Here is a 12,433-nt window from a genome sequence, read left to right as displayed (position 1 = left end):
TGATCTCTCTGTGCCTAAAGAATGAATGTGTCCATCTGTAATGCAAATGGTGCTCCTGCAAAGTGCTCTGATATAAAACTCCGGAAAAAAAAGCAGTCTCTTAGTATGGAGAGGAATAACTTGGCACCTTACAGATTCAAAGACCAGAGAAAGAACGGACGTCGCATATAAACAAACCGATTTCCTGACAGGTGAACTGATTGAGGAAAAGGTGATGTTTTACAGTCCTATTCGAAAGCTCTAAGGCAAAGTGCGGTCATACCTTAAGAGCGCCCTTGGGACATTATTGCAGCCTGTTTCTGTGCATCTTTTTATGGCGAGAAGTGATTTTCTTTTGACCATAACTGTACCCAGGCCTTAAACCAACTTAAGCAGGCCCTGGGGAGTAGACCTAGAAATGCTGAGACCATCAGACTTACGCTAGAATTATAAAATGGTTCTTAAGGCTAGAAAAATTGAGCTCCAAGAGTTAGCGTGGGATAAGTTAACCATGGCAGCAGAAACAGTTATTTTGGGAAACTGTCAACTCACCGTTCCTAAAGAATGAGTCATTCCCCTGAACTAATCTTGCACGTAAATTGTGAGGCGTGGGTGGAAAATGTTTCTAGTATTATAAATTCACCTGATCGTGATGTATTTTATCTGCAAAGTCTATTAGGAAGCCAGTGGCCGGTGTTGCCATTGAATATCACTATTGAGGAAGTCCAAGATGGACTGACTGGCAGTAAGGGAGGTAAAGCACCCGGCCCAGATGGGGTTCCCATTGACATTTATAAAAGCCACATTTTTATAGATACTGCCGTGTGTAAGTTTTTAACGGAATGATAAGATGTAAATTGTATACTTTTATGGTTGTAACAAACCAAACAAAGTTTTGTTTGACTGACTGACTGACATTTATAAAAGCGAAATAGCTCTATGGAGCCCCATTTTAACCAGAGTTTTTAACTTGGCAGTAACAGAGTCCATTTTGTTGTCACTGGGTCAATCTGTGATATTTCCTATTTTTAAAAAAGGTATTAAAACTGAAGCAACAAACTATCGTCCCATTTCACTTTTGGATTCCTCAGCCAGTGATGAGCAGAATACTTCTGGTAGGACTTGAAGAATGGTTTATAGAAAAAGAGATTCTCTCCCCAGTCCAAAATGGTTTTAGAAAAGGGCTGGGAACACAGGAGCAATGTATTAACCTAGAACTCCTGATAGTCAAATATACACAGGCTAAAGAGGGTAGATTATATCTGTGCTTCGCAGATCTTAGCAGTGTGTTCAACTTTGTTGACCACTCTATTTTATGGCCAACCTTGCTTAATCTAGGTGCTCCTAACGAAGAAATTTTTTTCTTAGCAAGGTTGTATGAGAAACTCTCAAGCAAGGTGCGATACGGACTACGGGGCGAGTGCACACTATATTTTGAGGTTATAAGAGGCATCCGCCAAGGCTGTGTTTTGGCACGGTTACTTTTTTCTCTATTTATAAATGAAGTTGACATAGCCCTTAGGTTGATAAAGGCAGATTCACCACAAATAGCTGGAAAACCCGTTCCCGTCTTACTTTACGCAGACGAATCGGTGTTGCTCTCCAGAACCCCCCTTGGCCTTCAGCGACTAATGGATAGTTTTAGCCTTTTTATTAAGAATAGGAAATTGCTAATAAATAAGACTAAAACCTTAGTAATGGTTTGATCCCAGAAATCCAAGAAAAGTACATCTTTCTATATACATAATTCCCCAGCGGATTTGGTCAATACTTTCTGCTACTTGGGTGTAACTTATTCAGGAAATGAGAATTGGACGAATGAATTTATGGATGTACACTCCAAGATGGTCAAGAGTGCTCATGGGATTTTTAGATTTGCTGATTAGCTAGGTACCCGCCGTATTAAGGATATGGTTGACATATATAAGGCCACATGTGTCGCCATAGCCCTCTACGGTGCAGTTGTTTGGGGCCATAATCATGTACAGGCACTCTAGGTTGAAGAAAACTCTTTTTTTAAAACGCCTTCTGTGCTTACCTTTATCAGCATCCACCGAAATTATACACCGTGAAGTAGGCATTAATTATTTATCGGCTCTTATTGGCTTGCGCCCATTACTTTTATGGAGATCCATTTGGGCTAAAGAGAAGACCAAATGTACTCAATCTATTATTGGCGACTGTCTATCCCTGGAAAAAAACCATAAGATCCCGTGGTTGAAGAATAGCCAGGACTTGTGTAATAATTTATTCAATCTTTCTATCCAGGGTGACCCTGGTTGTATTACACTAGTATCTAAACAGGAGATTAAAAATACCTTTTTACCCCATCAAAATGAAGTGCGCAAGAGTTATTTTGAAACAACCCACTTTTGTATTTTATCAACAGCTGGAGGTTAGATGAGGCTTCCAAGATTACCTGTCAGTAGTAACTAAGCCACCTCATTGTTTTGTCTTGATTCGTTTGAGATTAGGCATAGTACACCATCTAGTTGCTTTTCCCCCTACAAAAATGTGCCCGCAGACTCCATGGGATATCTAAACAAAGCACCATCCATTTTTTACTATTTTGTAAGTTCTATTCCTTTTTAAGACGATTCTATCTGAAACCTATATTCTTAGAATGTACTGTGAGCACAACCCACGGTGCTATGAATTTATTGGTTATACTTAATGACCCGGGGTCATGTTTCCATGTTACTTCTTATATTGTAAAATCAATTGCTGCTAGGAAATCCATTATACCTGTTAATTAATTGGATTGTTTTATGCACTGGATACTGTTACTAACCATTTGCTGCTAGTAAATGTATTATGCACTATTATTTATTGGACCATTATATGTATTGAATGTTTTTATATGTGTGTTTTAAAATCCTGTTTTTCTGCTTTTTATGGTTGTTGAACAAACCGAATAAAGCCTTTTGAATTTAATTGATTTTCTTTTCAGATCAAACTTGTGTGCAAACAACCAGCCAATCCTTTGTTCCTTTTCCTTTCCTTTTATTTGAAAGAGTGGGCCATAATTCAATTTTGTAACTTGTGACTTTGAAATTCAGTTGACACTTAATTTGATTTGTTTGCTACAGAAATAATTTGTAGCAAAGTGGTACTACGGATGAGGTTACTAATGTTTGTCACATGCTGTCGTTTGATCTCGCAGTATACTTATTTGTAACGATTTACAGCAATGTGTTACAATTTTATAAAAGACTAGTGACAACTCTGGAGTTAATCCTATCAAGACTGGTATTTTTTGCATTTTAAGAACTTTCTTAGGACACTGTAACTGAAGAGAAGGAAGGGATTCATCTTAAAAACATAAAGACGCAATTAAGACATTATCCTGCATTTACCACCTTCATGCCCCTTCAGTGCTTCCTTGACGCTGGTGATCTGCCTGGAGCTGGTAAAGCTACGCGGCCTACCTCCGCATAAGATACTTTGGCCTCCCGGGTGTCGAGGTGAGATTCCCGTCTCACCTAACCTTTTGCGTACCTGGTCCTGCGGGTATCCGTCCCTGATCATGGCTTTGAGTCCAGCTGAAAGTTGCCTGCTGGTTCTGTTGCCCTTGTGAAGAGTCCTCGGTGGATCTGTGTTCCCTGAGGTGTGTGTCATTGTATAGATTTGTTGATTTATTGTTGAAAGGCTCTGGGGGCGGGCCAGATTTGAGATGTACATCCGATCCCATGAGATGATGTGCATGGCAACCATGTATTTGCGTTGGCTGAGGACTCTGCTTCAAAGGACCAAGGGGGGCTTGCTGCATCCTGCATGGCTGTCCTGTCAGGGGGGTGGGGGGGGGGGGTGGAGGGCTGCACCTGAGCTTAGCACCTGAGGTTCTTTCACCTGAGCTGGTTGTTCACACACCAGACTTTGGGTTAAAAAATGAATGGCGTCTCCTCTCAGCATGTTGAAATAGCAGCATTTGTGCCTCCGTGCTAATTTGGGTCGGAAGGAACATTATACTGAGGAGACTGTCTTAAAGGCACTGTCTTGGTAGAAGTAATTTCATTGGGCATTTAACTATCATGAATTCGCTGGATTTGTTTTTGGTATAGGGATGCTTTTTGAGGTGCTATATTGATCAGTGTTATTTAGGTCTTTATTTGAGCCTCATACTACTTCCTTCACACCCACTTTCAGTGCTTAATTTGAGCCGGTGGTTGCACGGGGGAAGGGGCACACACATGCACTAATTTTTGGAAACCAACAAATTTATTTTCCTCCTCATATTTCTACTCAGAGCAAAAAAAGAGAAAAATAATAAAGGCGGAAAGAAGGTGGCAGAGGTCCAACGACAATGAAAGAAATCGAGGTTGAAAGAGTGAGATAATTGGACAGGGAGTGTCTGGTGGTGGATGAAAGAGGCATGAGGTGGGATCCAGACTATGCTGCTTTGGTATTCAGCACGCCTATCATTTAATAGCACTGGACGTAGAATTCTTAGCAAAACTTTGGGCCAGACACTTCTTCTTTTACAAATTTATGACTGCACCGTGTAGATTGTGCTAAATAGTTCTGGGACATCATGCCTTTGGGTCTTGGTGCTTTTCTGGAATAGGGGTACTTATAAGGTGATCTCAAGTGGACTGTAACTGCAGCAGTTTCACCAAATTTAACTTGCGGTAATCTAAGCTTCCCGTTCATGGTCCAGAGAGCTCAGTCACCAGGAGGAGCTGGGCACCGAGCCTCTCTGAAAGGTTTCTCTGACATGACTTTTAATGTTTACCAAGTTGAAGTCTGGTATTGAGGACATTGGCTTTAAACTTGTTGCTGTAACTGAGAAGGTTGGCCAAGCAAGGCAAAATGATTGGTCACGCAGAGAAACTGTTTCTGACCCGTGAACGGTGGCGCAGCTAATGTTAGTCCTCTTTATAAGCTGGAATCACAAATGTCACAGCTCCAGGGGAAAGTTGAAGACTTGGAAGGGCGCCCCTGTAAAATCAATATCCATATGCTCAGAGTAGAAGGAAAAAGTCAAACTGTAAACATGGAAATCTTCTTCGAGATTCTCTTGAATAACTTGTCAGGTTAACACTTCTTCTCTGAATCAATTTGCTGTTACAATAGCCCACCACTGTCTAGAAGTGGAGCTGGTACCAGGCAGGCCTTATGGACTCACACATTTCATACATCTTCAGTCTGAGGGTCTAGGATTGTGTTCTCCAGATTCCCCTGAGGAAAACTGTGCTCTGTAAAATGAGGGGTCTAAAGTGATGATTTTTCCTGACTTTGCTACATTGGCGCAGGCTGCCTGGAAAATGTTAATTGACCTGAAGAAGGAACTGTATGACGATGCAGTTCGTCTCACCTCTCATGCACCGCTGTTTCTTTCCAATCTTCTTCTTGCATTCTTTCAAACCAGTGAATATATTTGATCGCCTTTCCATTATTTATTGTAAAGCATGTTGGCGAAAGCGCTAACAAGTCTACGTTATATAAAAAAATTAGTTCTGCTCACAGCAAAACTGATGGATAGTCTGATTTTGTTTTCTCCCTCCATAAAATGAGGATATATGATTATTGATCATTCTAATGTGGGCCTGAAATCGCACTGACAGGCTTTCTAGCTTGAATGACACGTGAATAATTGTTGATAGGAATGCAGTGTATTATAGCAGGCATACCTAATGCATAATTTGTGGGGCTTTAAGAACTACCCCTTCCTAGCAGTGGCTTTTACGTCCAGCTAGAGGTTTGGGCTCAAGGGGAGGATGAAGCTGCGATCTCGTATTGACAACCATGGTAATTTAGCATTGTAATTACCTAACATAATTATTTAATCTCTTTGGAATTCACAACCTACGCTGTTTAAAACTTAGTCCGTGAAATCAAGGCTTTCCATCAGTGGGAGTAACATATCAAGAACAATATAAGCAGTTATAAGACTTATGCTCACTAGTCTTCAACCTCATGCATGTTTGATGTTGGCCTGAACTTTGGGGTGAACTTTCCATAGGTGCCACTTCACTTTGTGTTATTGTTTTCTAGAAGCGGTGTTCGCATTTAAATCGATGTTCAACGATTGTTTTTTCTTTCAGCTTCACACACAGCCATTTTTAGGTTTCGCCTGCACAGCACGTGCAAAGTTTCTTGAAAAGGATAAAAAAAATCTTTAAAGGGGCTTGGAGTCCACCCGTTACTGCGCTTTACTTGCCATTCCTTGACTCCCACGTCACTCTTGTTTTTATGCTTCCTATTGGTCAGTGCCTCCTCCTTGCTTTCAGCTTCCTCTTGTGCTTCAGTCTTCATCCCTGCCATGGAGAACAGACCAAGTACATCTTCCTGTGGTCAGTGTCCTTCCACTGGCAGCAATCTCCTGCAGATACTCTAAAAAATAAATACTTATATTTTACTTTTTGGCATGCACTTTTAGAGAGTGCAGACGTCTGCAGTCCCTCTCCTTCCCCCCCCCCCCCCTGCTCTGCTCCCTCTCTCCGTGGTCACCCTTCGCACCCACCATTCTTCTGCGTCTCAAGGTGTCAATCTCCCGCTTTTCATGTTGTCAATCCTCCACCCTGCCCTTCTCCTGCCATCTGATCTTTTTAACCCGTCCTCCTCCCACCCTCAATTCATTTGAATGTTGTGGACCATGTAGGCAAGGAAATGGACAGAATGGGTGATCTAGGCACGCCTTGGGTATCAACGACACCCAAGGAAGGGAAGACCTGAGCGGGCAATCCAAGTGAAACAAGCATTTGCAATGCAGTAGGACTCACATTTGCTCAAGTTTAAGCTATTGCCATTGTAAATGAGTGCATTTTATTTATGTTTTAAAAACCAAAACACAAATAAAAGGCATTGTCATTTACAATGCCAATAGCTCAAACTCACATAAATGACAGGCCTATTGCATTGCAAATGGTAGGCATCACGGACAACAGGAGGGTGGGCAGTCAGTGGGTGTGGGGGGTGATTGGGAGCCAGAAGGCATTGACAACGGGAGTGAGGGTAGGGGTAAACAAGGCACGACAACGGGAGGTGGAGTAAAGAACGCATCAAACCATATCGTGCCTGCACTAAGAGAAACTGAATAAAGAAAATAGTGCTCACAGTTTAAATAACTCGTACCGTGTAGCAACCCAAGTAAAGGGGCCAGTCGCCATGGGAGGCGACGGATGAAGAGGAGGCAGTACTAACGAGGGACGAACAAGCCTGTTGACGAGTCAGAATCCAGCATTTAGGACAGACCATGACACAAGCCAATGGCAAATCTGGGCGAAGAGTGGGCGGGGTTTCGATTGGCTACTCGACCACAACAAGTCTTTCAGAGTTGCGCATGCACGCTAGCTCTAGGCTCGACCTAAAATAGAGGTATTGCTAGTGGCACTGGTAAGCAAAGGGACACTTCTGCAAGTGAAGAGACTGCTAGAGTTGGATTAATCCAAGGGCGACAATGAAAGAGCAATACATTGCTCGGAGAGAGACCTTTGCAAAAGGAAGGAACATCAGTGAGTGAAGAAGGAATGTGAATAAAGGAACTTTGCACCTGGAAAAAGATGTTGAGAAACACCGGTAGTGAAGGGTAGAAAATAAATAGTAGATAAACAATATAATGTTGAATGAACAGGGGATAGAAGGAGGAGGGACTGAAAACCTAGATGAAGAGGGCGTGGGATTGCATAGTGGGGAAGGAGAGAATCTTGGTGGGGGAAGGATGAATCCACCAGGAGAGTTGAGAGCGAAAGCGCAAATAAAAGGCTGGACCCTCAAGCAGCTCAGATGATGCAAAGAACCTCTGTGGAGAGTGCTGAGACCTGATGTTCTGTAAAAACTGTCTCCTACAGCTTCCATGAAGCACAGTATAATTGCTTCTCATCTGGCATCATATTTGTAAAAATCCTGCCAATCACAATTTGTGGCCTTCACCTATTTGCTCATATAGCTTCAGCCAATTAAATGGAGATACACACCAGTAACCTATATAGCCCAGCCATGATAGCAATTGTTCTTAACCTATCCTGAGGTCAGCCAATCATTTGAGTTCAACCTCCATCTTAAAATGATGAAATCGGGTCAGTTAACCACGCTCACAAACATACATACGGTGGCATGCAGGATGAATATAAAGGTCCTAGTAAATGCTTACACCACTAATACTATTGTATTGTAATTGCATTTGTAGGGCGCTTACTACCCCTGAAGAGGCGTCAAAGCGCTTTTTCGGCGAGTAGCACTCTACTCCGGGACCCATTGAGGATTAGTGTTGAATTGGTATAGTGAAACATGCAAGTACGTTTTAAGTGGTGGATATGTTAGTCCGTTATTTGGATTCGGAAGTATAGCAGAAGGATAGAAGAGGAAAGAAGGTTTGTATTTATATAGTGCTTCTAACCCCTGATGGGGTGTTGAAGCACTTTGTGGCGAGTAGCACGCTACTCCCGAAACCCATAAAGGATTAATGGTGAATTAGTATGGTGAAATATGAAAGTAATTTGAGTGGTGGATATTAGTCAGTTATTTGGAGTGAGAAGGATAGCGGAGGGATAGAAGGGAAAGAAAGCTTTGCATTCAAATAGCTCCTGTTACCCCTGATAGGGTGTTGAAGCACTTTTCTGGCAAGTATCAGGCTACTCCGGAACCCATAAAGGATTAGTGTTGAAAATTAGTATAGTGAAATGTGAAGTAATTTGAGTGGTGGATATGTTAATCAGTGAGAAGGGTTGGGGAGGGGTAAACAAGGAAAAAAGGTTTGCATTTATATAGCACTTGTAACCCTGATGAGGTGTTGAAACGCTTTGTTGGCCAGTAGCACGCTACTCAAACCCATAAAGGATTAGTGGAGAATTAGTATAGTGGAATATGGAATTAGAGAAGTGAACATGCTAGTCTGCTATTTTAATTGAGAACGATAGTGGAGGGATAGAAGAGTGAAGGATTTATTTTTTTAGGTCATAATAGTAGGAGGAGGCTTTTGGATGAGTAAAAAGGGTTTTTGGAGGGGAAGAGTCAGAGGGAAGAGTTTAGAAAGGTTTGTTTTGGGTGATCGGCATAGTAAAAAAGGTGTCGGATGATGCAAGCCGGGGTAGAGTAGGAGAGAGTCAAAGGGTGTTTTGGGGGAACATAGTAGTGGTATGGGATAAATGAGAGAGTGGGTGTAGAAGATATAATGATAGATGGTATAGGGTAAGAGATAGGGTGGTGAATTGGAAAGAGTAGTAGAAAGAAGTTTGAGATGAGTCAAAGTTGGGCTAGAAGAGATATTGAGCGGAATTCCTGGATGTAATGAGGAATTCCTGGATGTAATTGAACCTCCGTTTGCTAGAAAGTTGTACCTTCAGCTAAGGCATGGCACTTACCAATCCGGTCATTTACATGTAAATGGTTAAAATCTAACAATGAAGCTTGCCCTGCATGTGATTTTAAAACCGAAAATGTACCACATGTATTGTTTTTCTGCCCTGCCTATTCTGCAATTAGAAACTGTTGGCTGATTCCAATTTGCAAGAACCTCAAACTCCTGCATTTCACTCAGGCTTGCAGGATACTGACCTATGATACTCATCCTCCTATTGTGTTTGCCATATCCCGTTATTTACTTAGTATGTGGCGTAGAAGACAAACTTTTTTAACCTAACTGTAGCAAATATGACACTGTCTATTTTCCCGCTCTTGATAACTCATAGTTTAATTCTCTTCTTAACAATTTGATTATTTATTGTTTTTAATATTTCATGCTTGTATGTATTTTATGTGCACTTATATGGTCTTTGACCGAAATAAAGTTATCAATTGATATTGATATAAGTATAGGCTGAGAAATAGGGTAGTGCATTGGAAATGCTAAATTAGAAGAAAGTGATAAATATATAGATCCATAAGAAGTATATAAATGCATAAAGGAGGAAAGTATATGCAGATTAAAGATATTGATAGAGGTAGCAGATTAGAAATAGGGTAGTGCATTGGATATGCTTTTTCAGGAGAATTGAATAGGAATGTTGCTAGGAGTTTTGAATGACAGCCAAAAAAACAAAAAACAATAAAGCATGTGTTCATTTTTACTCCAAATCAAAACTAAACCAATCTCTCGGAATTAGTTCGAGTTTAAGGTACGACTCTGAGCATGATCTCGGGAGGATGTGCTTTTGCTGAAAAGTAATTTAGCAATTCAAAACAATTTGTGTTTGATTTCTCTTGAGAACCTTCAATTGCTCTACGTGGCATCAAGGTTCAACACATGGCTCCACCTGAACCTCACGAGAAGCAGAGAACTGAGAGCTTGAAGCAGCAGAAGCACTTTCCCTGCACTAGGTCTTTCAATCAAACATGTTAATGCTTATGGTACTTAACCATCACTTAGAGTTTTCCTTTTTACTTGGCATTCCAGTTATTCCATTCTTTACATCAGTAACATTTTCTTTTCACAGAATCACTCATATGCTGATGACACAAAGATTTATATGTTTGTTAGTAGCCATGAGGATGATATGTAAGCTCAGACGAGGACTAGAAGATGAAAAACAGTGGACTAAAGCTCAATGAGGCACAAAGTACTTATGGGTTCTGATGACAAGAAACTAGAAGTCTTCAATGGTCGCCGAAACACTTTGGCCTCACCACCACCATAACAAAAATCACATGGAATCTAGGTGCTTTTTGAGATTCTAGTCTTAAACCTCTTCTCCTGCTTAGTGGCAATGTACATGTAACCAGTAGGAAAGGGGCAAGCTACACACTTCTTAACTGGATGTATCTAAAGTTCCGGCACTGGCCCTGCAAAGACTCAAGACTTATGGTACGAGGAATAGAGCAGAATATGTAGATAATTTCAAACTCCAAATGTTTGTTAATGTCTCCTAAGTGATTAGGAGGTGAACAAGAAGCTTCTTCCCCACGGATTCAAAATGCACACTACATGACAAAATGCTGTTGACCCGATTTATGGGAAAAGATCTTCTAGTTGGATTTATGCCTGGGTGGTTGCTGCCGCACCCGTCGCACTATCACCCGATATATCATTTGTGTATTCTCCAATATTCTTTTAATGGCCACAAGGGGATAATTGAATCGAAATACAATTCACTGAGCACCATCTTTCTCTGTGGTGTCTTTTCTCTCCTTTCAAAGTAGTGGAAACCAACACAGTAACAGTAAAATGGCTTAATATATTTCACACCTGGAAGGGCACAGGTCTAATTTTAAGTTGTTGTCATACTTTGGTCCTTCGGGTCTCTTCAATGCCCAGTTATCAGACTGGGCTGTTCGCAAGCAGAATTGGACTGCTGTGATCGCAGGGAATTCCCAGGAACCTTGATTGGTGTAATGATAAAGGATCACATGGACCCAATTAGTTTAATGGTCTTTCCACCATGGTGTTTCTGTGGCAGGGAATGATTCACGTTGGTGGAAAGGGATAACATTGATTCAACCACTGTGATGATAAATTGATTTTGTTCTCCCCTCTGGATCCTTTCCCTTTAAATTTCTGTCACATTTTCTGATGTGAAGCTAAAATAGCTTTGTAAAGTAAAACTGCAGTCCGATGTAAAGATTGAATGCTTACTCCATTATTGCTAAATGATGATACTGCTTCAATTTCGCTCTTATTGTAGCCAAGTAGGTGGGACATGCTGTATTTTAGATATCAAATCATAGGAATCCTGTAATTTACAAAAAAATCAGCTTCTGGGTAAGGTCTGTGAAGTATTCATGATGGAAATTGTTTTTAACCGTATATCAAAATTGCCACTGATCTACAGTCAGCTTTGTTTGAAATTGGTTCACTTTTGTCTATATTAATCCTTTGTTTTTATGTTCAGGATATTGGAAGACACCGTTGAAGACACAAATGAATTGAAAAATAAGACCGGTCAGTGGTTCTATGATGCAAAGTCGAAGAGACACAGGGACAAGATACATGGAGCTGATCTCATCCGAGCTTCAATAAAAAAGAAAAAGCCACTCACAATAGGTCAGTGGCTCATGATATTCTTTTTGTAACACGCATGCATTGTGTCTGAGATTACTGTTTGTAAAAGTGAACAGCTAAATTGGATGCATCCGTTTCCACAATAGTTTTTTAACTTCTGACGCGATCTATTCTTTGTATGTATCTGCATATGCATGCCTAAAAATGTGAATGTCCTAACATTTTTTTAAAGTGTGAATGACATCTATGACAAAATTAAAGGAAACCACTAGTTTTGTGAGATGTCAGGAGTAGTTCTCCTGCCACCTCCTGAGAACAAAGCGGCCTTTATGTGGGAAGTCAAGTCACCTATTTTGTGATTTCATAGCTGTTTGCAGTAATTTATGCAAACTGCATTGTAGGCCTTTTTCCCTTTATAGCCACCAGCTTTATAAATTACTTTTTTTTCCTGGAATTAAAGACCTTCAGAAAGGGTTAACCAAATTATTGACTGGAGACTTGAAAGATTTGACCATTTTGGACCTACCATTTAACAGAGTGGTTTTCTTTGCTCCAGTCATAGATCAAGCTCTCACTTGG

General features: G+C 40.8%; 1 protein-coding gene across 39 annotated transcripts in view; it reads left to right on the top strand.

Annotated features, from left to right (window-relative positions):
- SYTL2 (synaptotagmin like 2) overlaps positions 1 to 12,433 on the top strand; it is a 411,708-nt gene that overhangs the window by 170,228 nt on the left and 229,047 nt on the right. For all 39 annotated transcript variants that reach the window (XM_086933941.1, XM_086933940.1, XM_086933962.1 and 36 more), the window contains exon 3: positions 11,745 to 11,896. In XM_086933941.1, the coding sequence (XP_086790067.1) occupies positions 11,745 to 11,896 (152 nt within the window). The remainder of the gene's footprint in view (positions 1 to 11,744; positions 11,897 to 12,433) is intronic.

This window comes from Lissotriton vulgaris, chromosome 8 (assembly GCF_964263255.1).
Source record: "Lissotriton vulgaris chromosome 8, aLisVul1.2, whole genome shotgun sequence".
Taxonomy (NCBI): Eukaryota; Metazoa; Chordata; class Amphibia; order Caudata; family Salamandridae; genus Lissotriton; species Lissotriton vulgaris.
Note: the sequence above shows the minus strand (reverse complement) of the source record. Positions and strands in the feature narration are given on the sequence as shown.